This window comes from Centropristis striata, chromosome 7 (assembly GCF_030273125.1).
Source record: "Centropristis striata isolate RG_2023a ecotype Rhode Island chromosome 7, C.striata_1.0, whole genome shotgun sequence".
In the NCBI taxonomy this organism is placed as follows: domain Eukaryota; kingdom Metazoa; phylum Chordata; class Actinopteri; order Perciformes; family Serranidae; genus Centropristis; species Centropristis striata.
Window position 1 is genome coordinate 12,391,521 of NC_081523.1, and position 27,903 is coordinate 12,419,423.

At 36.4% G+C, this 27,903-nt stretch overlaps 3 protein-coding genes across 3 annotated transcripts; all 3 read left to right on the forward strand.

The window, feature by feature from the left end:
• Window positions 1-968: 968 nt before the first annotated feature.
• LOC131974312 (arrestin domain-containing protein 4-like) lies at window positions 969-12,219 on the forward strand. The gene is made up of 7 exons (XM_059336570.1): window positions 969-1,254; window positions 8,009-8,053; window positions 8,157-8,217; window positions 8,317-8,467; window positions 8,720-8,816; window positions 8,899-9,155; window positions 10,541-12,219. The coding sequence occupies exons 1-7, from the start codon at window positions 999-1,001 to the stop codon at window positions 10,658-10,660; spliced, it is 987 nt and encodes a 328-aa protein (XP_059192553.1). The 5' UTR covers window positions 969-998; the 3' UTR covers window positions 10,661-12,219.
• A 1,231-nt stretch (window positions 12,220-13,450) lies between these two features.
• On the forward strand, window positions 13,451-20,506 carry LOC131974093 (arrestin domain-containing protein 4-like). Its single transcript, XM_059336239.1, has 7 exons — window positions 13,451-13,802; window positions 14,831-14,875; window positions 14,993-15,053; window positions 16,383-16,533; window positions 16,835-16,931; window positions 17,018-17,274; window positions 19,000-20,506. The coding sequence occupies exons 1-7, from the start codon at window positions 13,538-13,540 to the stop codon at window positions 19,261-19,263; spliced, it is 1,140 nt and encodes a 379-aa protein (XP_059192222.1). The 5' UTR covers window positions 13,451-13,537; the 3' UTR covers window positions 19,264-20,506.
• Window positions 20,507-22,411: 1,905 nt separating this feature from the next.
• LOC131974408 (arrestin domain-containing protein 3-like) lies at window positions 22,412-25,684 on the forward strand. The gene is made up of 6 exons (XM_059336698.1): window positions 22,412-22,670; window positions 22,760-22,820; window positions 22,913-23,060; window positions 23,159-23,255; window positions 24,443-24,699; window positions 25,445-25,684. The coding sequence occupies exons 1-6, from the start codon at window positions 22,412-22,414 to the stop codon at window positions 25,682-25,684; spliced, it is 1,062 nt and encodes a 353-aa protein (XP_059192681.1).
• The last annotated feature ends 2,219 nt before the right edge of the window (window positions 25,685-27,903 follow it).

A 27,903-nucleotide genomic window follows, 5' to 3' on the forward strand; every position in this document is an offset into this window, starting at 1 on the left:
TTTTTATGATATGGATTGTCTATGTTGTAATTTTATTGTGGTAGTCCGTTTTTACACATGACATCTATCTGTTTATCCTTCTCAGATGCTCTTTTAGTGTTTTTTTACATTTTGTCCCTCTTGTTAAGAGTTGGATTCTGTTAAAAGACTTGATATTTGCTTACCGACCCTCTCGCTCTCACTTCCACTGCCTAGCTCTCTATACATCCAAGGCCTTTCCCCTGTCATCTGCATAAGCACAAACAGCCAATTTTTGTTTGTTTCTTATTTACAGAGCCGGGGCTGTGAATGGACACCAGATTTTTTTTTGTAACGCACACAGAATGGACAGGTAGCAGACTGGGAAATGATACCTGTAAATTTGACACAAGTGTGTCAGATTAAAATAGCTGACTGATCCTTTATAGAGGTGGTTCTTATATCTGAAGTGAGTTTATCCTTGGTGATATTGGGTTGTAAATAAAATTGAATTGATGACAGTATATGACAGCGCGTGTACCTGCCACTTAGCCAGAGATGTATTGTAAGCTTGTCACTAAGTGCCTATCTGAGTTATGCAGTCTGAAACAACAAATAAGATATTTTTAATGTATGCAACAACAAATGTGGATCTGTAAATTTATCAGCAAATAAAATCTTCCACTGTATCGTATACTACTGTCTCTCATTTCTATTTTTTTTTTACTGTACTTCTGATTTTGATATGTATGTTTTTTGCTTTTAAGAATCTTTTGTTTTTGTGGGAAGCAACATTGTCAATAAACTGACAATGAACTGATGCTAAGACCAAGAAGTAGGCTAAATAAATGTAGCTCTGGAGGAGGATGACAGGACGAATACATAGCCCACAAATACTAGAAAGAGTTAATCTATATATAAATTCTCCCCCCTCAGAGCTGGGACACACCCATCGCGGAAGTTGTGTGGTGGGCTTCACTCTCCCTGCTCCAGTTTAAATTTAACTTTTCCCTGGGAAGTTTCCGTGTGAACTGCGCACCATGTCTTGCAACGTAAAGAGCCTGAAAGTCACCTACAACCCTATTAATAAGGAAAACACTTTTACAGATGGCGACTGTGTTTCGGGTCACGTCACACTGGAAGTGACCAAAGACTGCGAGATCGACTCCCTGTTAATTAAATTCAAGGGGAAATCAGAAGTCCTGTGGAGCGAGAAGCACGGTCGGAGTACTGTTTATTCCCACTCCAAAGATAAGTACTTCAGCATCAAGCATTACTTTATCCGAGACCCCAGAGGTAAGTGCGTTAATAAAAAAAATATGTTGACGATTTAACGTGGGTTGCATGCGTGGCTGGACAGGGACAAAAAGTCGGCCTTGGCATTGTCGCCCGGATGACCGGTGTAGCGGATTAACTGGTGTTTGAAATAACTGGTGACACACAAGTGCGTGAGACAGACGTGTCGTGGGCGTGGCCTTTGAGGACCCTTTGCCGATAAACAAGGAAGTAAACGTTCTTCTTCTTTTTCTTCTTTAAAAAAAAAAAACTTTATTAGAGCAACATGGTGAAATACAAGACAATCCACCAACAAAACGCCGTCAGGGGGTTTCAACAATACAGAGGCAAGCTTTCATACAAAAAACATTGTAAAGTGTACATAAATAATAACAAGTAATAAGGCATTGTTCTCGCTTTAGATCCGGTAGTTGCAAAAAGCATAGTTAACTTATAGTTAACTTAAAATAGATGAGCAATAAAGTATATTTTGATATCAATAAGCAAACAAAATAAGATGAATAAAGGCATGGCAAAGACATAATGGGTGGGTCATGCTGTTTGTAATGCCACTATTAACACTTATATAAGCTAATAAACACACAATAATGTTAATAAGCATCTTGTAAGACTTACAAGGGCCTTATTACTTGTTAATTAATGGTTATTACAAGGACCTTAATATTAAGCGTTACCGATAGAACTTAAGAACAAATGAGATTCTTGAAAACAAAGTTCTTAGATTTCTTTTCAAATTTCTTCACAACTTTAAGAGAAGCCCTCAGCAATCTGAAAACAGCTACAGTGAAAAGGAAAGTCTTGATTTGTATTTACTTGAACACATTTGTATGACATGTATTTGATTTCTTTAATATTTAGTTTGGACAATGTGTTTTTGTTCATTGAAGTTGGTCAGAGTAGTTTTTTTGAGAATGTTTCACATAAATCTTGTGTATAATTGAAATGTCCTTTCAGTCTGTGTGACATGTAGGCCCCATTCCTAGATTACACTACAATGTACCCTTAGTAACTCACAGAGGCAGTTGTTGTATTTGATACTACTAATGATATAATGATCTTAAGTTAAAAATCTAAGAGCTTCCTAAGTGAGAAAACGAAGAAGGTTCTAAGACATACAACAATTATTAAGAAAAAAATGGTGAATTGTATTTAAGAACATTCTTAGGAGCATATCTTTTTTTTTTCTTAAGAATTTTCTTAAGTTTTATCTTAAGAACACTTTTGTGAGTCCGGCCCCTGGTTATCAACTTTCTTAGCTAACACAGGCTTTCCTCTTCAGGCCCTGTGCGTGTTCACATAAAAGGGGCGTTGGGAGCGTCATTTGACACAACTACCCGAAAAAAAAGCAATCGTGTTCCTTCCACTTCTATGAAGAATATGAATAATTATTACAGCTAAAAGCAATACTGTTGCTCTAAATCAGGCATGCGATTAATTTTGACAGAAAATAAAAAGTGTGAATTCTGATTCAAAAAAATGCTAGGCTTTATTCCACTGATCATGTTCCATGATAAAAGACTGATATTTCTATTATCACATGGATATTCTATACACATAACTACTCGTTATTTAAAAGCAGGCATGTCTTATTTTGCAACATGGGACGCAGATATTGGATAACTATACAGCGTGGAAAACATAATTAAGGCGTGTAAAAAGTGATTAGGGTGTGGAATAGTCTATAAAAGTCAGATTTGAATGCCACAACTTTGTGGGTTTGTGAGGAGATAGAAAGTCATTCGAAGATAAGTTAGTGAAGGTTTGAGAGAGTTTGAGAGCGTATTGAGCGTTTGTGAGAATTTGAGAGTGAGTTTGGAGAGTTTGAGATGTTTGTCAGTAATATTGTAGGTTTGTGTGTGTTTCTGTTTGCTTGTGTGTCTTTGTTATATGAGTTTCTTAGTGTTTAGTGGGAGATAAGAGAAGGAAAGGAAAGAAAAACATTAAATATGGATCCAGTCATTGTAAAATCAAGTGCTGGATGTAAAACTGCATAACTGTTACACTGAATGGTCAACCAGCAAGGAGAAATATCTAATAAAAAGGAGGGCTGACACCTTCGGTCTAATGGGTAAGGAAGCATGCTATGTGGACTTAGTCGCATAATAACGAACATGGTTTAGTCCAATTGGCAATCACTCTCTCACTTGGTCTCCCTTTTGCTTGCCAGAGTGATGCCTCCAAACACGATGTTGTCCTCGGAGCAGTGTGTGACAAGGGACACTGGACGCTAATTGTAAGTAATTATAAATGTTAACAGATTAAGAGGCAACCATGACAGCATCTGAGGTATGAGGGGTCGACTAATCTTTTTCTGCATTCCCATAGATCAGGCATCTTAATGATATGAAGTCTTTGCAACTGAACCCATTTGGTGCCACGTACAATCAGATAAATCACTGTAACAAGGTGAAATAAACTACATTTTTGGTCTAAATTGAGTTATAACTAAAAATGAACTCATTGATGTCTGTTTTATCTTCTGACAAAGTTTTAGATTTCAATTTTGCTTTATTTCAGAGACATAATGATATAAAAATTGCAGTAACTACAAAATCCAACTCAAAACCAAAGAAGACTGCAGTAATTGCACTTACCACCATCTGCTTTAGATATATATACGAATTTAAACATAAAACAAAAGCAGCGTAGCCTTGTATTTCTTCATTGTGTTCAATAGTGAAGACAAGAATATTAGAAATTATAAGTTTATTTGAGAGGGAAATATTTATCTAGATAGTGATTAAGTAAAGTGAGTTAAAATTATATTAAGACTAAGATATAACATTTCTTTACAATATTAAGTGTAAAATACACAAATCTTTGAATAGAGTTGGTAAACACGTTATAATACACTTAGAACAAAAAATCAATTAGGAAATGTTAATTCACTGAAAACAAAATATAAAAGCTGAAAGAAGACAAAAAAATTGTTGTAACTGAACTCTGGTTTTGCATTGCTGTTAAAGGTTTTAATAGTAATGCAAAACCAGAGTGCAGTAACTACATTTTTGGGATCAAATGGTCAAATAAATCGTCATGATTTTTGAGCATAAAAATTAAATCATCAATACATGTAGAAATAAGTGTCATATCACTTACCTACCTATTATCCATTTGGCTGGCCAGTTAAAAAATATTAAAACACTTTAAAGCAGTTTTTCTTAGTTTTACCCCTTGAGTAGTTACTGCAGTTAGGCTTTGTAGGGCAGTATACCGGGTATACTAAATCTTGTGCTTGTATTGGCATTAGACTTCATTCATTTACATTATTATTATTATTGCAGATGACCTGTCTGAGCTGTGTTGGGCCTGTGCGGAGAAGATATCACCACATGGGTAAGAAGGTGGCTCAGTTGGTAGAGCGTTCGTCCAGTAACCGGAAGGTTGGTGGTTTGATCCCCGACCATGGCAGCTTACATGTCGAAGTATCCTTGAGCAAGTACTGAACCCCAAAAATCGTTCCCGATGCTGTGTTCATTGGTGTGAGAATGAATTCCAAATGGTGGCAGGTAGCCTCGGCCACCAGTATGAATGTGTGTGTGAATGAGCGTAGTGTGTAGTGTAAAGCTATATAAGTGCACCCCATTTACCCATTTAATATCCTTACCAATGTTTAGCTGGAAGACTGGGAACACAGGGTTAACAAGTCATTGAACTTGCACGGGACCGCAGCTGAGATATAAACCCAGAATACGACACATTGCCATACAATTATAAGAACTGATGTTTCATGTTTAAACTGTTGTACATCCTTATTAGTTATGTGAACCTGACAAAATCAAACCATCTAAATTATGCCATTTCCCCTTTCAGATTGAGTGTAGCACCTGCCAATTACAGTATCCTTTGACATGTGTTGGGAGCCCAAGAACTGATACCGGACTACTATGGCACCAGCTGTTCTTCGTAGGCCAACTTTAAGTCCAGACACTATGTGGCTGTGGATCAGATGGCAGAGCAGTCACCCTGACCATGGCAGCCTACACATCCAAGTGTCCTTGGGCAAGATACTGAGCCTCAGCTCCCGATGCTGCATTCATCTGTGTTTGAATGAATTACTAATAATGGCAAGTGGCTTTGAATGCTCGCTAATATTTAACCCTTTTTTTTCCTTTTTTTTTTTACCTGTGTCAATCCTGTATTTTATTGCACTTTATGCACTTTTATGTGAAGCACTTTGGTGCGGCTCAGTTGTCTGTAAATGCGCTATGGATATAAAATTGACTTGAATATGTGCAGTCCATTTTACCAATCAATAAAGTATATCTGGTTCTGATTAATCCAGCCTGCTTTCTGCACATCTACCACTGTGTAAATGCAATCAAACTGTTTCCTTTAATGTGTTGGGCTTAATGGTCTGGTTCTTAGTTGTTATATCTATTTCAGTTTGACTTTATTGAGAGCAATGCAAAAAATGTACTCCTCATATATACAGATGCTTTGCCAATAAAGCCTATACTTAATCATCACGGTCTCTCCTTTTGCAACAAGAGCTTGCACTGCATATTTGATTTTGAATATGAGCATTGGTTTAATATAGCCTCAATACCTTAATGGCTTAATACAGCAATTCACCCACACTTGGATGTATTTGAGTTTTGTTGTGAAGCATTTCCTAATTTGCACTGGGCATTGTCTCCTGGCTTTGTATCTTGGTGGTTTAACATTTCTCACTATCAATCTCCTCACAAACCCACAAAGTTGTGGCATTTAAACCTGGCTTTTATAGACTATTCCACACCCTAATCACTTTTTCCATGGCTTAATTATGTTGTCCACCGGTGCAGTTATCCAATCTCTGCGCCCCATGTTGCAAAATGACAGATAGCAGTCATGCCTGCTTTTAAAGAACGAGTAGTTATGTGTATAGAATATCCATGCGTCAATAGAAATATCAGTCTTTTATTTTGGAACATGATCAGTGGTATATAGCCGACAGATGTTTTATCACCAATTGATCTGATCCTAATTTGCCATGGCTGAGCACTATCGTTACCTCGCTTTCAAGATGGTTGTAAACACATCACACTGTATTCAATTACAGACTGTAATAATATATTGTAACGTGTTGGGAGAGAGCGTAGGGAGTGTTTCCCAGAATGCTTTGCAGCACTGCGTTTTACATGTAAATAAGGGTTTGGAAGCAATATAAGTGTTAGATTGACATGTTAGGTTTGTTACACAGGTTATGTTAATGTCTAGTTATTTATGTTCACTGTTTTTTATTGTTGTTTTAGGGACGAGTAAGAGAGCACCATTAGTGAACTGACTGTTACATTTTGTGACCCCTTGCCTCTGTAACTATTGTGTAAAGTCTACTATGTGATTGCATCACAGTAAAGCAATCTCTGATGGTAAAATTGGGCTCTGATGGTAAAATTTACCTGCTGGAATCAAAGCTGAGCAGATCAATGAGAATGGTCACAAAAGATTAAACTAAGATCAACTTTGTTGGAAAGACAGACCTGAACAGTTACCCTGGCCTAATGGTTTGTTCTAATAAGTCTTCATTCCACCCTTGTTGTATCTGAAAGGAAGTGTATTGACTCCGGCTCCATTCACCATATTATTTAATATTTATTTTAGCAGAACACCTGTTGAATTGGCTCCAATAGCACAGCTTTTGTTGTGCCAGCAGGCAGTGGATGTGGACATTTGAGACACTAGAATAAAAGCTAAAGTCTACTATGTGATTGCATCACAGTAAAGCAATCTAGAAGTTCAAAGCTCATCTGTCTGCGTCTTGCTATATAACCATAGCTCACCACATTATTATTAAATACACTTAAAACTGTTTAAAAAGGTTTGAAATAAATTGTGATATACATTAATCCAGTTATTTGGACAGTTTAAGCAACAAGGCGCCTGTGGTGTACAAAGGGCCTAATTTTATATGTTTATATTAGGACAGTATCCAGATAAAATATGTAATGCAAACTCTGCTCAGTCATGTCGTAACTTAATTTACACACTACTGTACTATAAGAAATAACAACAATGGTGATGACTAACATGACACTTTATTTAATGTAGACAATACATACATTTTATCTCTACTCCCAACATAAAGACTGGAATTAAACTCTTCAGTTCCCTAACTGGCTTCTTCTGCACATGCCACAACTTTGGCAGGTTGCTCAGATTTGTTTGTCCTGCGTTTACAGAAGTCTTACAGCTCTCCATCTGATGTTTAAATCTCATAATAGTAGATATATTATATATATAGAGGATTTTTACACCAAATTGATCCTGACATGTAAACAGGTAACAAATGCAGTAGATGAGATGCATGCACAGAAGTAGGCTGATGGATGGTTTTATGTGTGCAAAATGACATACAAAACAACTCACTTTTCAGTCCATTGACTTATATTGCATAACACAAAACTCCACACATGTAAGACAAAAACCCTTAAGTGATTTTCTCAAGATTGTAATTACAGTTGGCTTGTAATTATTAATTTGGACAACCAAAATATGATTCCATTAAATGGCCTCCTCCAGCTCAAATGATCAGTAGATTAATCAATTTGTCATTTGTGGGCCACAAAATTCTCTTCCCCAGCTTCTTGGTTGTGAGGGTTTTTTGGTTTCATTTGTCTATTTGATTGTAAACTAAACTTCTTTTTTAATTTGATGTCACCTTGTGCTTACAGGGACTGTGATGGGCATTTACTCTTTTTTCTTTTGGGTGAATTGTTCAATAGTTCATGTAATGAAGGTAATCGCTGTGTGCACTGTGATTTTTCTTCAGGAGATGACAACCAAACACCACTGACATACCAGGTTGGAGACACATGTAAGTTGTTCACCGTTCTGTCTGTCCCTCCATACAAAGGCCAAGTTCAAACTCGTAAGGGTTGTGAAGAATGTTTTGAACAAGATTTCTTGTTGCTCTTCAGACAGCAATGTGGTTCCCCAAGGATGCCATGTTTACCCATTCACCTTTCAGATCCCTTCCCAGTAAGTAAACATTCTTTTAATGAAACCATAATGGACCTTTTCTTACACAATACATTGAAAATGTCCAGTCAACTTGTCATGTCTGCTCTTGTGCTTCAGGAATACTCCCTCGTCCTTTAAGGGCTCTGATGGTAAAATTGTGTACCTGCTGGAATCAAAGCTGAGCAGATCAATGAGAATGGTCACAAAAGATTCAACTAAGATCAACTTTGTTGGAAAGACAGACCTGAACAGTTACCCTGGCCTAATGGTTTGTTCTAATAAGTCTTCATTCCACCCTTGTTGTATCTGAAAGGAAGTGTATTGACTCCGGCTCCATAGTGTATTCACCATATTATTTAATATTTATTCTAGCAGAACACCTGTTGAATTGGCTCCAATAGCACAGCTTTTGTTGTGCCAGCAGGCAGTGGATGTGGACATTTGAGACACTAGAATGAAAGCTAAAAGGTGTTTGTTTTTTTAACTTTTTGTATTCATCAACCTGGTCTTCTTCTTTCAGACACCGCAGCACAAGACACAGGATAAGAAAATGAAATTTTTCACCTCAGGAACTGTATCCATGGATGTGAATCTTGAAAAATCAGCTTTCTTCCAAGGTCAGAGCCCCAAAAGTAACAATAACACTTGTTTGTCTCATGTCAGCGGCTGTTTTGACATTTCTGGTCTGTTTCTTTTCAGGTGAGGGATTAAAGGTTACGGCGTACATTCAGAACAACTCGTCTCGTGAGATCAAGCCAAAGTACAGCGTGCACAGCATGCACAGCTTCTTTGCACAAGGGAGGAGAAGATTCTCTATGAAGGACATCTTTAAAGAGGTGGGAGAGCCCATCCCTCCTTCTACCAACCAAAATGTTACAAGAATCCTCCAGATCCCTCATGATCTGGAGCCCTCCATCCTCAACTGCAGTAACATCAAAGCAGAGTACAGACTCAAGGTAAGCACCTGCAGTATGTGGCACCATGTGTGCTTAATATGTGGCTGTGTACAAAAAGTTAAGGCCTCCTGAAAAAAAGGTGTTTGACAATTTTTCAGTTCAGTTCAGTTTTTATTTTGAACATGTGCAAGTAACACAACAAAGTAACAAATAAAACAAATAAAGGTGTTTGACAATTGCATGGACATTTACTAATTCAATAAACATCAACATTAAAGTCAATTTGTCCTATGTAAACCAAAATCACACATTTGCCTCAAACTGCTATACAGTCTGTGCAACAAACAGCACCGTCTATCTTACACACTCAATTTGGAAAGGAAAGAAAAACACATCACATCAATAAAATAAATACTTTTACAAATTTTCATTGTAATCTTTACTGATTTGTTCATTAAACTCCTTCAAATGTTTGCATGACCCGGTTTCAGCAGTACTGGTGGTTGCATTGTCTAATTCCCAGTTGCACCAGCCATGCCAGTGCTGTGTGGAAGTGTGCTCCCCTGTAAAAATAGTGTTTTTGTTCCCATACGATGAAAATGCATTGTCAATTAGGAAGAGGCTGGAGTAAATGGATTTTACAATTTTTTAAACAATATTTTAAAGTGATGTTATTTAACTAAGGTATTTATTTTATCCAGTTACTTAAGAAACAAAAAATATTTAAACCCAAACCACAATCTTTTCTGCAACCCAACCAAGTAGCTTTGTTACAGAAAGTTTTTTTGTTTCAATGCACAACTGCTAAACATGAACTATATATTTAAAACAGTGACCATAATTTGGGAGAAAATATATTTCTTTTGAAAGTTAATTGAGAATTCAGTTTAGTTTTACGGGTGAGTCATTTTTTGGAGTCAAAGTTGCTAAGACTGAGCAGAGCCCCTCTACGGAGGAAACCATTTCAGCCTCTTCTGTCTCTGGTCTCATTCTTTCAGTCGCTAATCAAAGCTGTGAAATACATAATTATGAACATACAAAATACTGCGGGATAATTCTGGTGTTATAACAACATAGAACAAGGTAACAAGGTCCTTGTAATAACCATTAATTAACAAGTAATAAGGCCCTTGTAAGTCCTTACAAGATGCTTATTAACATTATTGTGTGTTTATAAGCTTATATAAGTGTTAATAAGGGCATTACAAACACCCATGACCCACCCATTATGTCTTTGCCATGCCTTTATTCATCTTATTTTGTTTGCTTATTGATATTAAAATATACTTTATTGCTCATCTATTATAAGTTAACTATAAGTTAACTATGCTTTTTGCAACTACCGGATCTAAAGCGAGAATAATGCCTTATTACTTGTTAATTAATGGTTATTAAGGACCTTATTATAAAGCGTTACCAATATAACATCATCATGTTTTCCACAGGTCTACCTGGATGTTAAATTTGCTTCAAACCCAGAGATCGGATTTCCCATCGTCATTCTGCCGGCCTCTCAGGTTTCTGCCACGGCACCTCCACCTGCTGACTCTGGCTCTGGATTTTAACCGTTTGGGAGCCAAAAAAAAACCCCACCAGCCTGGGGCACTGCACCACCACAGCCACCAACAGCACCCAACGCTTTTGATCCCCCACCTCCCTACGGAGCACATGGACTGTACCCTCCTATTCCAAATTCTTCCAGTACTGGGAATAAGTAATTCCACCTCATCCAGTCAGAGGCCTCTTTCTCCCTCTCTCTTTCTCTTAACCCTTTATCAGGCAAAGAACCATATTTGGTAACTTGAGCGGACATCTATAACAGGTCTCCTCGCTCTCTGTGAGCTCATAGCTCATATTATATAAACAGTGCATGTCTTATATTCTCATTATTTGCATCTCTGCTGGCCTCATTTGTAAGTGTTTTAAGATAACATAATATCATGATGTGTTGTTGGCCTGAAACAGTTTGAATCCTACTGGAGTTTCATACATGTTCACATGCTATGAATCATTTTGTGATATGGATTGTCTATGTTGTAATTTAATGTTTGTCTGTTCTTACAAATGAAATTAATCTGTTCATTCTCCTTAGTTGCTCTTTTTGTGTTTTTTTTTTTTTTTTTTTAACATTTTGTCCCTTTTGTTAAGAGTCTAATTCTGTTAAAAGACATGATATTTGTTGTTGTTATTTATTGGACTGTAAATATAATTGAATTGATGATGTAGGCCAGTGGTTCCCAAACTTTTTCAGCTGGGCCCCACTTTTGTAGATTCAAAAATATCAAGGCCCCCCCCCCCAGCCCAACATTGTCTGTAATTAATACAGAACCACAACTTCAGTATGTGACATGTCATTAAAAAATTAAAATAGGAACAAGTCACCTTTAGAGTGAAGCATAAAAAGTCACACAGGACTCACTCCTCTATGTCTTTTGACATGTCAGAAATGCGCCTCGCGACAGTATTGTCTGACAGTAGAATAGCCTTTAGTTTGCTGGCTGTTGCTTCATCTATCATAGTTGAAACATATCAATAGCTGAAGGTGGTATTAATTCCTCGGTAACGCTTTATAATGTCCTTAATAACCATTAATTAACAAGTAATAAGGCATTGTTCTCGCTTTAGATCCGGTAGTTGCAAAAAGCATAGTTAACTTATAGTAGATGAGCAATAAAGTATATTTTAATATCAATTAGCAAACAAAATAAGATGAATAAAGGCATGGCAAAGACATAATGGGTGGGTCATGGGTGTTTGTAATGCTATTATGAAGAATTATAAGATACTCATGAGGCTTTTATTAATGTTCTTATTATACATATCTTATAGCCTGCTATTAGCTGTATGATAATGCCATTATTAACACTTATATAAGCATATAAACACACAATAATGTTAATAAGCATCTTGTAAGGCCTTACAAGGGCCTTATTACTTGTTAATTAATGGTTATTACAAGGACCTTAATATAAAGCATTACCAATTCCTCTGATATTGTGTGCGGCTTTTTACACTGAGCAACTCTGTACGCTGCTTTGTAGGAGGAGAGTTGAGCATTTACAGGCACAGAAGCTGCTTTAGTCTACAATTGACTCGTTTTTTTCTGAATAAATCAATAGGCTTCTCTTGTTGTCTTTGTGTTCGGGATGTGAACTCTCTAAGTGGCGTCATAACGTCACAACACACTGCGGTCTCTCTTCATCACTCCTCGTTGTCCTGGTGAAGCCGATGGCGAGATATGCCTCATCATATTTTCTTGTCTTTGTTTTGCTAGTTGTGACATTTGGTGTGGATTCATCTTCTGCTTTTCGTTTAACTGGCAGTACTTACACAAACTTTTTCATAATTTGCTAGCTGGCAGTGAAGAAGAAAAATGCATCATTTATATTTAACCTCACTGCGCCCCCCCCCCCAGTTTGAAAACCACTGATGTAGGCTATACACTGATGTAGGCTATACACTGGCACCTGCCACTTAGCCAGAGATTTATTGTAAGCTTGTCACTAAGTGCCTATTTATGTTATGCAGTCTGACACACCAAAGAAGATCTTTTTAATGTATCAGGCAACAAATATGGATCTGTAACTGTAGTGGCAATTTTGTCCGAAAAAATAACAAAATTAAACTTAAAACAAACTTAATCAAAATGCCACTGATGCACCATGAGCGTGTGGTGTACGCAGGCAAAGAAGGTGATGTCCATGCATGATTGTTAGATTTTATTTTGTCCATTGCGAGCAAGCAAACAAAAGAACAAAGAAACATGGCTCCTGCTGCCTATCTTTGCGCTGGTAAAAAACCATAGGCCCACCCAGGTGCATGACGGCCCTCTGCCTACTCACCTACCTATATAACATCAGGTGCCCACGGTGCCAACCCAAATTCCATAAAACACAAAATATAATATGTAAACTAAATATGCTAAACAATAATGATGATTAAACTAAACAATTAACTAGCAAAACAAAATATTATCAAAATAAACAAATGTCTAAAATAATCAAACAATACTCATTGTTAATAATGAACTAAACAGACACCTAAATACTACCAAGAACTAAATAGCTCCAACAGTTACTTTATCAGCAAATAAAATCTTCCACTGTATCTTATACTACTGTCTGTCATTTTATTTTTACTGGACATTTGATTTTGATTTGTATGTTTTTTGCTTTTAAGAGTTCTTCTTTTTTTCTGTGGTATGCAACATTGTCAATGAACTGATGCTCAGACCAAGAAGTAGGCTAAATAAATGTAGGTCTGGAGTAGAATGACAGGACGAATAAATAGCCCACAAATAAGAGGAGGAGTTACTCTATCAGTTTGCCCCTCGGAGCTGGGACACACCCATCAAGGAAGTTAGAAGTGGGCTTCACCCCTTCTGCTCCAGGTTAAATTTCACTCCACTTTTCCCTGGGAAGTTTCCGTGTAAACTGCGCGCCATGTCTTCCACAGTAAAGAGCCTGAAAGTCACCTACAACCCTAACCCTAATAAGGAAAACACTTTTACAGACGGCGACTGGGTTTCAGGGAATGTCACGCTGGAAGTGACCAAAGACTGCGAGATGGACTATCTGCTAATTAAATTCAAGGGGAAATCAGAAGTCCTGTGGACCGAGAGGCACGGCAAGACTACTGTTGTTTACCACTCCAAAGACAAGTACTTCAGCTTCAAGCATTACTTAGTCCGAAACAAAGATCACAAAGGTAAGCTCGGTTGCATGCGTTTGTAGACATTTCAAAATAAAGGCACATCATGTCCAGATGTCAGCTTGAGATCGCGGGGAAAAGCTTCTGCTGCTGCTTTGTCACTTGAACGTTTGCCCTGTTTGCACATATTTAACTGAAAGAGAGCATTTTTACACCAAAAAGATCCTGACATGTAAACAATAAAAGGTTACGAATGCAATAGATGAGATGCATGCACAGAAATAGGCTGATTGATGGTTTTATATGTTAGTACCTTTCAGTCAGTTGACCTATATCAGGGATGGGCAACTTAAATGCTGGAGGGGGCCACAATTTTTCGTCGACACTACCACAGGGACACATATAGGATAGTGCACTTAACCAGATATGATGAAACTGCAATTTTAAATATGTTTACAGTGCAGTAACTTATTATATTTCATGCTCAAATGCATGTATAACAGTATAAATAGGAATACAAAAGGTTTGAAGCAAATAAAAAATAACCACTTACTGTGACTTTTTTTCAGTGCAAGAACAGCAGACCAACATTAATTGCAAGAAGTAATTTTGTACATTTTTACACAACACTTTTAAGATTTCATGCTCAAAAGCATGTAGTTGTACTGAGGGCCACTTCAAGTGAGGGTGTGGGCCGTATGCGCTGTATTCTTTAAGTGATTTTCTTAAGATTGTAATTACAGTTGGCTTGTTATTATTAATTTGGACAACCAAAATATGATTCCATTAAATGTCCTCCTCCAGCTAAAATGATTAGTAGATTAATCAATTTGTCAAACGACAGGAAATTAATCAGCAACAGTTTTTAAAATTGATTAGTGTAAAATAATTGATGTGCCACAAAATTCTCTTCCCCAGCTTTTTGGTTGTGAGGGTTTGTTGGTTTAGTTTGTCTAATGTGAGTGTAAACTAAACTTCTTTTTTGAATTGATGTCAGTTTGGGCTTACAGGAACAGTGTTGGGCATCAGATGTTAAATAGTTCATGTCATGAAGGTAATCGCTGTGCACTGTGATTTTTCTTCAGGAGATGACAACGAAGCACTACTGCCAAACCAGGGTGGAGACACATGTAAGTTGTTCACACGGTCTGTCCCTCCATACAAAGGCCAAGTTCAAACTTGTAAGGGTTGTGAAAAAAAAAACGTTTGAATGGTTTTTTTTTTAAAGATTTCTTCTTGCTCTTCAGACAGCAATGTGATTCCCCTAGGATGCCATATTTACCCATTCCAGTTTCAGATCCCTTGCCAGTAAGTAATCATTCTTTTAATGGTACCATAATGAATCTTTTAGTGTCCAGACTAGGGATGGGCGTTTGGAACAAGGTTATTATAGTTAACGAAAACTAATGAAATAACGAAAAAACTAGAATTTGAAAAAACATTTTCGTTAACTGAGATAAAAATAAAAACGAGAGTTTTTAAAAAAAACAATAACTAACTGTAACTGTATTTTGTAGTTCAAAAACTAACTAAAATTATAGTGAAAATGTCCTTTGTTTTCGTCTTTGTCAACTTTTTTCATATGTAAACCTTTTTGGTTGATATGAAATCAATTTCATCTATCTGGTTTTATGACTTAAAAAACTTATTGGGGCTGAGATGGATCAGACAAAGGAAATAAAGGCAACATGGCTCCCAACAAATACCCCATTGCAAAAAAAAGTAAAACTACCACTAAAACTAATAAAAAAAAAGAAAAAAAAAAAGCATTTTCCAAAAAATAAAAACTAATTAAAACGAGCAAACTCACTCTAAAAACGAATTAAAACTAACTGAATTTTAAAACAAAAAATCGCAACGAAATTAAAACTAAAATAAAAGAAAAAACCAAAACTATTATAACCTTGGTTTGGAAGTAACCTGCCAACTCAATTATCTATAATGTTAACTATCGATTTATCACTATGTTTTTATGTATAAAAACTGTTTTGATAACGGACACTTTTTTTATTTTGAAAGGACAAAAAGAGACTTGACCCTGTCAATCTTCAAACTAACTCAAGTGAGGTGATACTGTAAAGATAATGTCAAGGAGTTCAATGTTTTGTGTTTTAGCCCCAGAAGAGGCATGAGGTTAGTTTTCACAGTAATCTTGCATATTTAAGTGTGTTTTGTCTTTAAATACGTTTTGGATCAAATTAAACCTAGTAATTCGTGCTAGCAAGGTTTGATACAGTAAGCTGGTTTTGCTCCCATTAATACTGTTGTATTTCTGTGTGTTTTATAATTGTTATTGCAGCTTTCTGTTTGCAAACTGTAGCTTTATCCAACTTAATTCTCAGCTCATTGGCTTATTCACGTACGGCCGCAGAACTGAGCGATCTGCCGTGTTTCAGCTCAGTGAGGACTGATGCGCAGTCAGGGATAAAATTAAATAATACACAGATCGATTAAAAATTCCATGTGATTGACTAAATTCTTAACGACCATTAATCGATCATCGATTAATTATTCCCATCCCTAGTCCAGACTTACTACCACCAATTTACTTTTATTCTGATTGGTGACTCTCTTATACGTGCACTGCAAAGAAATTGTCCAATCAACTTGACATGTCTGTCTGCTCTTGTGCTTCAGGAATACTCCCTCGTCCTTTAAGGGCTCTGTTGGTAAAATTGTGTACCTGCTGGAAGCAAAGCTGAGCAGATCAATGAGGATACCCACGAAAGATTCAACTAAGATCAACTTTGTTGGACAGCCGGACCTGAACAGTTACTCTGGAATAATGGTTTGTTCTAATAAGTTATGTCTTCATTCCAACAGAGACAAAAATCTGCATGTGTTGGATGATGACAGCTGAATGTCTATAACCCTTGTTGTACCTGGAAAAAAAGTGTATTGAGCAATGTGCTTGAGTTCCGACTCCAAACCGCATTATTTAATGGTTATATAGCAGAACACCTGTTGAATTGGCTCCAATAGCAAAGCTTTTGTTGTGCCAGGAAGCAGTGGATGTGGACATTGAGACACTAGAATAAAAGCTAAAAGGTGTTTTTTTTTTCTCCTTGTATGAATTCTTATTCTTTCAGACACCACAGCATGAAACCAAGGATAAGAAAATGAAATTTTTCACCTCAGGAACTGTAGCCATGGATGTGAATCTTGAAAAAACAGGTTTCATCCAAGGTCAGAGCCCCAAAAGTAACAATAACACTTGTTTGTCTCATGTCAGCGGCTGTTTTGACATTTCTTGTCTGTTTTTTTTTTTTCAGGTGAGGGATTAAAGGTTACGGCCTACATTGAGAACAACTCGTCTCGTGAGATCAAGCCCAAGTTCTGTGTGTACAGAAAACACAGCTTCTTTGCAAGAGGGAAGAGAAGACTCTCGACTAAAGACATCTTTAAAGAGGTGGGAGATCCAATCCCTCCTTCTTCCAACCAAAATGTCACAAGAATCCTCCAGATCCCTCATGATCTGGAGCCCTCCATCCTCAACTGCAGTAACATAAAAGCAGAGTACAGAGTCAGGGTAAGTATCTGCAGTATGTGGCAACATGTGTGCTTAATATGTGGCTGTGTACAAAAAGTTAAGGCCTCCTGAAAAAAAGGTGTTTGACAATTTTTCAGTTCAGTTCAGTTTTTATTTCGAACATGTGCAAGTAACACAACAAAGTAAACTCAAAAACAAATAAATCCAATGACAATAATCAAAAAAAAAAAATAGCAATAGTTAAAACAAAAGCTATAATGTGAACGCAACATGTCCGAAAAGGAGAAGGATGAAGCATATGCTTATTTAAATCTACCCCTTCTCCACTACTCAATTAACACATTTTTTTTTCCTAAACATACATATTTAAATAATACATATTTACAAAAAAAATTGAAAATAAATAGATTAAATAAACAAATACATGAATAATTTATCATTTATGAAAACACCCAGTTGTTAAAGCCCTTCTTCCTCCCTGTACCTGGTGAAAACCATGTGTTTGTACAGCTTTTTTAAACTGGATCACAATTGTATTGTATTGCATTGTCAATTACATTTCAAGGAAACATAATAATATCCCAAATAACGTATGTTTTTGACTTGAGACAAATATCTCCACACAAAGAGGAGGTTAGAGTAAATAGATTATACAAACAAACGTAGGACTTTCAACCAGGTGACTGGTGTTTGTGTCCCATGTGAAGCCACAAGTCATTGTGAGATATTTTAACATGATGTTATGTAACTAAGGTACTTATTTTAACCAGTTAATTAAGAAACATACTTATTTTAACCGAAACCATAATATTTTCTGCAACCCAACCAAGTAGCTTTGTTACAGAAACTTAACCCTTTATCAGGCAAAGAACAATATTTGGTAACTTCAGGTAATATTTTGAGAAAAAAGTTGCAGATTTACTAGAAAAAAAGTTGCAGATTTAAGAGATTTAAAGAGGCAAATCTGTGCGAAAAAAAAGTCAGCGATTTGCAAGAAAATAGTGGGAAAAAAGCAACTTTTTTCTCCCAGATTCACCACTTGAACCCTTAATAGGGCACTCATTGAAATTCTTGCAAATTTCAACCCTAGAGAATATTGGAGGATATTACATACTGCCAGAATGTGTAAAAAAAAAAAAAAAATCATGAAAATAATATTTTGAGAAAAAAGTTTACGAGATTAAAGTGGCAAATCTACGAGAAAAAAATGCCCAGATTTATGAGGTTTAAAGTGGTGAATCTGCGAGAATTTTTATTTATTTTTTCCCCACTTTAAATCTCTTAAATCTGCGACTTTTTTCTTGTAGATTTGCCACTTCAATCTAGTAAATTTGCAACTTTTTTCTCGAAATATTACCTGAAGTTACCAAATATAGTTCTTTGCCTGATACAGGGTTAACCAAGTTTTTTTTGTTTCAATTTAAAACTGCTAAATGCTAACTATATATTTAAAACTGTGACCATAGAAAATATATTCCCGTCAAAACGTAATTGAGAATTCAGTGTAGTTTACATTTACATTTACATTTAGTCATTTAGCAGACACTTTTATCCAAAGCGACTCACAGGAAGAATAAAAACAAACAATCAAGGTATAGTGCAATAAGAGCTATTAGTGCATCAAGAGTTTAATCGGCGAGTAATTAAGTTGCTGAGCAGAGTCCCTCTACAGAGGAACCTCATTTCAGCCACTGTCTCTGATCTCATTCTTTCACTCACCACTCAAAGCTGTGAAATATATATCATTAACAATATTTTCCACAGGTCTACCTGGATGTTAAATATGCTTCAGACCCAGAGATCAAATTTCCCATAGTCATCCTGCCGGCCTCTCAGGTTTCTGCCGCGGCACCTCCACCTGCTGCCTCTGACTTTGGATTTGAACCATTTGGGAGCACCAACCCACCAGCCTGGGGCATTGCACCACCACAGCCACCAACAGCACCCCAAGCTTTTTCTGATCCCCCACCTCCCTACGGAGCACATGGGATGTACCCTCCTCTGGCGGATTATGACAAGAAATATTAGTAAACTGTGGATACTTTCAGGAAATTAAACAAAGAGATAGAAACCAGAAAAAAAACGGCCAGTTTATCACTTTCATTAGTATTTCCATCTCATGTACATTAAGAGCTACAATATACGTACTGCTCTTACATCATTCAAAGGGAATACTTGTCATTATTGTGAGATTTTTCAGCTGCTATGTTCAGTTGCTATTTTTTCCTATTTTCAGTGGAGTGTTCTGTTATGTATATGCGGACTTCATCTCTTGTCAGCTGCAGGTTTGTTGCCCTGTCTGTGATTCTGATGCTCAGGATACAGGAGCTCATGGAGAGAGCCCCAGCTTCACTTTCTGAGATGTAAAGATTGTTTAAAAACAGGCAGATATAAAACAGATTTAGAATCTGGCAGCTGTCCTGTCTCAGATCACAACCTCATATACTAACAATTTATATAGTGCTTCTTCTCTCAGCTTGAGATAATTACAGATATACTTGTATGTCCACTATATTTATATATCTCTGACTAATAAAATATAATGAACTAAAGATATGAAGTTCTGTAGTATAAAAACTGTTGATTATTGATGGATGGCAACTGCTTGTAGTTAGTTTGTGTACTTTGTGATGTGACTGAATATAGCTATTATTGTCTGTTACATTTCTTTGGCCTGGTTTACCTGAACTCTTCTGTGGCCTTAAAATATACCTCAATCTCTATGCAAACTGTCTGATATCTGAGTTATTCCTTCTCTTTTGTCTGCATTATTTTTGATCCACACTTTACAAATAAAGGGTAGCGTGTATACTGTGTAAACAATGTGGTTAAACCAGTTTATTGAAGGCTTTGTAAGGGTTGCTCACATTTTCCACTCACTGATTATCGCCAGTTAGTACACAATATGCAATCTATGAATGCAACAAAAGGGGTTTTCTTTTCATTTGTGTAAAATGATTAAAGAAAAGGAACTGGAACAACCCTAAGAAAAAAATAATCCATTAAAGCCCTGCCAGTGTCATAAACCTTTTAACATGAAATAAACTGTAAAGGTTTTCAGGTTTGTTGGTTGAAAGCCCATACACACATGGAGAAAAAAGACTTCTCAATGCAGGCTTTATGTAGGTCACAGGTAAAGTTATGCAGCACTGGACTCAGACTGACAGCTCTCACATGATCCTAGTCAGAATGAGGCCCGATTTCTGTAATAATTCACATTTCATCTCACGTTTCAATAATCTGACTCCAACACCAAAAATCCTCACCATTTTTCTCTGTGCAGTCGTTGATGGGGAATGATGAGCAGGAGACGTCCAAGTTCTCAGTTTAACAAAAGTTTATTACAATATGTCAAAAAATGTGCAATGTCCATATTCATTATAATTAGAAGAAATTAAATAAATGAAGACAAGTTTCATTCTGTATGTAATGGATCTATATGTGTTATTTCCACTTTTTGAATTTAACATTTAACTGACATAAATAAACTTTTATACGATATTCTAATTAATGAGGTGCACCTGTATGAGCTACAACGCCTAAACATGATCACTCTGTGGGAACACAAACTGCGCTGTCTCAGGCCTGAGGGAAAGAGGAAAGCTACAGTGGAGCAAAACACAGTGGCTACCTGCCTTATAACTATTCAAACAACAAAACCACATCCTCGCCATTATTGAAAAAGAAATTCTCCCAGGACAAATTCAGTGGCTGAGTCAGATTACTTTTATTCACTTCACAGCAGAAAAAGAGGTTTAAAACAAAGCTGTACATGTCTCTCTGACCAGAGTGAGATTCTGCCTGGGATTAGTGTATATATTGCAGGAAACAACATGCTGAACAAAAGGTGTGGGCTGGGCTTAGAAGGAAAGATTTCACAGGTTGCCATGCTGTGTGATTGTCCAGCTGTGCAGAAGATTTATATACTGATCTGAACTCTTTGAGTCCCGCAGATATGTTGTGGTCCATCGGTTATATTCCCCTGTTAGCTAATAACACGCGAGTCTTTGGGGGGGTCATGAGTGTGTAAACATACTGCACAAAGTAAGAGGTGATTTGATTAGTTAAGGTGGAGCTGGCCTCTACTCTCCTTACAGTACAACAAAGGTTTTAATCACAGAGATATTTTTAATCAATGTATTATAGTTTCCTTAAACATAGATCTAGAAAAACAGAGACTTACATCAGGATATAGAAATAATTTGTTTAAGAGAGAACTGTTTTCTTCTACCCCCTCAATATATATATAACTAAAAAGCACATGTATATATATATATATATATATATATATATATATATATATATATATATATATACAAATAAAATTATTATTAAATTATTATTAAATAAAATTAATTAATTAATTAATAATGACATCATATCTGCAACTAGAACTTAATTATCATAATAAAGTTGAATAAATTTAATTTAATTTATGCTGCCAAAAATGCTGAAAATGACACTTTGCAACATTATATTTTTCCAGGAATGTCTGTGAGATAATGAACACGTGGACCATTGTTTATTGTTTTCTGTGGATTATAAGACATTGTCTTAGACACTGAATTATTTGCTCTAAGGGCTGTTGAAACAGCTTTCTTTTAGTCATTTATTTGTTCTTCCACTGCGAATATACCTGTTAATTCAACTATAACTTACTTTGGACAAAAATTTCCATTATGTCATACAGCACGTGCAATATATCCAGGATATGGAAATTTACTTGACGTGACTGGAAAGTAAGTCATGTGGCTCATTGAGAAAGTGTAGCATGTGACAGTCATGAGCTCAGGTATCCTCTCCGCCCACTGAGGTAGTGAGGTGCTCATCAGCAGTGCAGCAGTGCTTTGAATTTCATTTGTGTAGCCAAAAATATTAAAAATGACACTTTGCAACATTATATTTTTCCATGAATGTCTGTGAGGTAATGAACACCCTTGTTTAGTATTTTCTGTGATTTGTCTATGGATTATAAATTACCAGAACATTTTGTCTCGACAACAATGTGTCTCTCACCTATAGGCACAGTGGAAAAAAACAGGTTAAACAAGATTTGCATGCTTGCGATCTGAGATATAAACAGTGTGGAGCAGCTGTTCAGGGTTTACAAGCCTCAAGTTTCTTATTGGTTTGTACAGGAGATTTTGATTTTCCACGTTGTGTTTTCTGATAGAAAATGACCATCAAAAACTTGTCAATTGAATATGATGCCATCAACAGCCAAAACACCTTCACAAATGGAGATACCATCAATGGAAGAATCATCTTAGAGGTTTCTAAGGAAGTCAAAGTCCAATCGCTTGTTTTTTTAGCAAAAGGAAAAGCTAATGTCTGCTGGACTGAACATTACGGACAATATAATTTTTATGTGTACCACTCTAAGGAAAAATATTATGATGTCAAACATCATATCTTGAGAGAGGCAAGACAAGATGGTAACGTATTCACTTATTGCAATCATATGTGGCACATGAGCCATTATTAATAAACTGTTTATGGACTTATGGTAATGGTTCTGTTCCAGGCACTGAGGTCATTGGTAAAGGAAGACATGTATTTCCTTTTTCCTACAAGATTCCTAACAGGTGCATATATATTTTTTAACTTAATCTTCATTCTATATTTATGTTTTACTTCTTTTCATGTAATTTAAATTTTCTATTATTATACTTCACAGAAAAATCCCATCATCTTTCAAATCCTGCGTGGGCAAAATTGTTCACAAGCTGAAGGCAGAACTTAAACAATCAATGAAGGTGACAAAAACCGCCAAAACCCACTTCACATTCGTGTCCAAAGCAGACATGGATATTCCCGGACTTATGGTAAGAAAAATCTTTCATCTATAAAACTGCAACAATTTAATGAGGCCTGTTATCTAAGCAAAATAAACTTATCTGACTGTGTTTGTCTGTTCTTTTAGGAACCTCAGTATGGCTGCAAGGATAAAACTGTCAAAGCTTTTGGCTCTGGAAACATTTCCATGGATGTTCACACCAAGCGAATGGGCTACATACAAGGTAATAAAATGAATCCTGCAACTGAAGTATGTTGTTTCACTGCCTTTGCTTGTTCCCAGACTGGACACGCCTCTCTCAGTTATTCCGGAGGGCAGGTATTTGTTGTGTAAAGAATGTAGGAAGTTTACTACAACCTACATGCTCCTTCAAGGAAACATCTGTTACAAAATCTTGTTTCGTAACACTTAACTTGTCCCCAACCTTTCAGGCACAAACTGATTACCGCAATAACCCAGTCCAAAGACCACACTATGGTATACTTGTTGCTAGGAGAAGATAACCTCATTCCTTGCAATGCATCAGTTTCCTACTTTAAAATGCAAGCTCATATTTCCAGTGTTACTCTCTCCATCTTAACAGCACTGATCCATGCTTGAGCTGCATGCACATCATAACAGGAAGATGAAAACTACTGCCACTCTTCCTCCAACTGCTGAAGTCTTTCAAAGACATTTTTATTACCAACCAGTGTGCATGGGACTGGCTGGAATGTGGGCTCTGTCTAAGGTGTGGGGGAGGGTCAGTAGAGAGCAAACAAAAAGTTTTTTGTCCTGGTGCACTTTTACAGGTTAATCCAATAATGGTCCAATTATGGGAAAAAGCATAGATGGGCAGACAAACATCAAAAAGTACAAAGTTACACCTGTGCGTGTGATATAGGAAGTCCCTGTCATACCATTATACAAGAGTATAAGTGCTTCAATATGTGTGTGTTTGTGTGTCTGTACATAAAAGTATATTTTTTTTCTTCTTTTTTAATTTATTAATTACATTTTATTATTTCATATTCATTTTATTTTACTTATTTTATTAATTATTTATTCCGGCCTTGTGAGGGGTGGGTGGGTGGGATTGATTTGTTGTTTAATGTTACTGTTCTGTAACTTGAAAAATCTATAAACAAAGTGCTTTTTAAAAAAAAAGTACAAAGTTACAAATTAAAAATAAAATCTATCCAAATAAAATACAAAATATGAATATAAGAAAATGCATTTAATAAAAAAACAAACAAATAACCCGTAATTTAAAAATACAAAACTAAACTTTGATTACATTTGAGCTATTTAGTAGCTCCAATATGTGCTACTAACCCCCTGACACTGAAAAGATGAGCTCTGTTAATTTCCCACATGATGGAGTGAGTTCATCAGATTTAGAAATGGACTACTCTTTTCTTCTTTTTACAGGTGAGGCTCTTAAAGTCACAGTTGAAGTCAACAACCGCTCGACTCGTTCGGTGAAGCCCAAATTCATACTGTACGAGAAGAAGAGTTACTTCGCCATGGGTCGCAGGAAAGTTTCCACTAATGAGATCCTTAAGGAGAAGATTGAGGCCATTGCACCCTCTGGGAATGAGACTGTGACCAAGGTGATCACAATCCCCAGGGAACTGCCTGCTTCCATCTTGAACTGCTCCATCATCAAGCTGGAGTACAGGCTGAAGGTAAGCACAATTTTACTGTGGTCATAATAATGTTTGTGGGAAGTAATTATGCAGTTCCTCTTCCTTCTGTTCATATATGTGATTACTGTTCAGTTAGAATAGCTACTGGGCTTTTCTGTGTTCCTATTTTCATTGTTCAAAACTTTTAGTCAGTGAATAAGTTTCATTTGTCATTTTCAGGTGACAATACTTAATCCTTTCTAAAAGTTCAAAATATGCAAAAGGGTAAAGGGGAGATTTTCTTCACTTACTGTTAGTGAAATGACCAAGAAAATACTAAAAGTAACATATAAAAAGGCAGAACACACATAAAGATAATAGATTCAGATCCCTGATGAATATTAACCCTTTATCAGGCAAAGAACTATATCTGGTAACTTCAGATAATATTTCGGGAAAAAAGTTGCAAATTTACTAGATTAAAGTGGCAAATCTACAAGAAAAAAAGTTGCAGATTTGCGAGAAAAAAAGTGGGGAAAAAGCAATTTTTTCTCCCAGATTCACCACTTTAATGAACTCAGCAAACTCCAGAGAGAGAGAAGCTCTGCAGTAAACCAGTGGGGACCTCTAGTGACAAAACAAATGAACAGGAAACATAAGAAAGCCAAATGGTGTTTACCAAAGGAGTTGGTTAGCAAAAAACTGACTGTGTAAATAACCATGGCTGTATTTAACACTGTACAATCACCCTGGTGATATATATTAGAAAAATCCAACAATATAACATCAACATTTTATTTCACAGATCAATCTCAACATCAAATATGCTTCAAACCCAGAGATCAAACTCCCTATAGTCGTCCTCCCTGAGGTTCTTCCTATGAAACAACAACCTGCTGCAGACTTCTGTGGCTTTGAGGCATTTGAGAAGCCGTCCCAAGGAGCCTCTGGCATGGCACCTCCACCACAAGCATCAGCTCTGGATCCTCCACCTCCCTATGAAGCATATGGAATGTACCCTTCTAACTATGCAGATGAGATGTGAATACGCCACAGCATGCACTCCGATAAAATGGTCCACCTCATGATGGACTGTTAAAAAGTCCATCTCTTCTCTTTCATCCACTTCTGTGCATTTGTATTGCATATAATGTTGTAAATATGTAAAAATAAATATATATATAAAAAAAAAGTATATTGTAAATAATAACTGGATGCACTTCTTATGGAACCCCAAAGTGTTCAATATTAAACTTATTTTATTTTATTTTATTTTATTTATTTTTTTAAAGATCTGCAGCATTGTGTCTTTCCAAGAAGTTAATGGCTCTGTTACATAATAGACTTCATGGATCACTGTGTCATGTCCGGAAAGATGTGTTAAGTTAATTCATTCAGTTCTGTGTCGTCTCTATGTTGTATTGTGATTTCCTGTTTTACTTTGGTTCCACTTCCTGTCTGTGTCCATTGTTTCCAGTTTTACTTTCTCCCTTTGTCTGTTCTCCCACCTTTAGGATTACCTGTCTCCGCCCTGATTGTTTCCACCTGTGCCCTTACCTTGTGTGTGTATATATAGTCCATGTCTCTCTATGTCCTATGCCAGTTTGTCTTGTCCCATGTTGGAGAACCAGTGCTTTGTCCATGTCATTTTCAGGTCTTGTGCTTTGATGCTTTGTGTGCTAGAGTGATTTTCTGTTTGATTTCTTAGTGTAGCCTCATAAGAGTGATTTTCTGTTTGTTTGTTTGTTTATTTGTTTTTTCTTACTCAAGCCTTAGTATCGTACGTTGTTTTTCCTCTGTAAAGAGTGAATTTTATTTTGTTTTAATAAAACTTTACTTTGAAACTTTGGTCTAAGAGTTGTGCATTTGGATTTGGGCCCATAGTTCGGTTGTGACACACTGTTTTAATATTCTTGATGACCTTTACCAAAATAGTTTAATGATTACCCAAAGTAGTCACAGACACAAACACTGAGTTAATGAAGGATCGATTTAAAGCAACCCACTATAAACCATGTCTTTTAGTGTAAAATGTTTACTGACAGTTCTGCAGACAAGTTCCAGTTAATGTCTGCAAGTACATGTTGTTGTACATGCTCATGTTTTTTTATTTATTAATTTTTGATGAGTTTATTTATAATGAGTTTACTAAGTCATAGAACCAAATATATGAAATAGGTTTCATATCAACCAAAAGGTTTAAGTATGAAAAAAGTTGAGAAAGACGAAAACTAAGGACATTTTCACTATAATTAAGTTAGTTTTAGTTCGTTTTGTAACCACAATTTTTTTTTAAAGAAAATGTTTTTTCAATTCTAGTTTTCGTTAACTATAATAACCTTGATGTGCATTCCCTTAAACAGCTATATAGTGTGTCTGCACCCAGAGGCTAATTGTCTCATTATGCATCCATGTCGGTGGACAAAGAAGAAATGCCATAGTTCCATAACATTCATGATGAATTTGCACACATACAACATAAACTTATAAACTTTGACTCTGGTGCATCCATGATGCCAATCTCCATTTATTTGGCCAAATTTAACCTAAAGTGCTGCTGCAGGCTAGAGTTACCTGTGTGAAAGTGACACCTGCAGCTCTGGATCACGTGGCCATGTGTGACACAGATACAGCGTCTGCTACAGTGCCTGGCCTGATCCTTGTTCATCAACGAAAGGCCCCACTTCAGTACCACTGTGGGTCTGTTCCAACCTGCTTCCAGCAGAAAAGAGGGATCATTGTCATGCTTTCACTCCACAGTCATTGTGAAGGTTATTTGATGTAGTCTTATCATGACTGTAAAGCATCTCTCGGTGGATTACAACAAGGTGAACGAACGAGGCACCTTTTCTCCTGGGGACGTCCTCTCTGGCAGCGTGACAGTGGTGACCAGCAAGGAAACCAAAGTGCAGTCTTTTTTTGTCCGAGCCAAAGGAAAAGCTAAAGTCACATGGCAAGAACAAGAAGGACAAGTGCACAGCGACAAGAAGAAATACTTTTATTTTGAACACATTATTCTCCAAGATAAAAACAAAGGAGATGGTTAGTGTTGTCACTTTCTTGTGCCAAAAAGAGCTTTTAAATTGATGGATATTTAATATGTCTGTAAACAAATCGATGCATGTGAATTAAACAAAAACATTTCTTTTTATAAGGGTCAGAAATCATCCGCGCTGGCAGAAATGTGTATCCATTCACCTTCATGATTCCAAAAATGTGAGTATACTAATCTAACCTAACCCTTTAAATGAAATGTATATATTC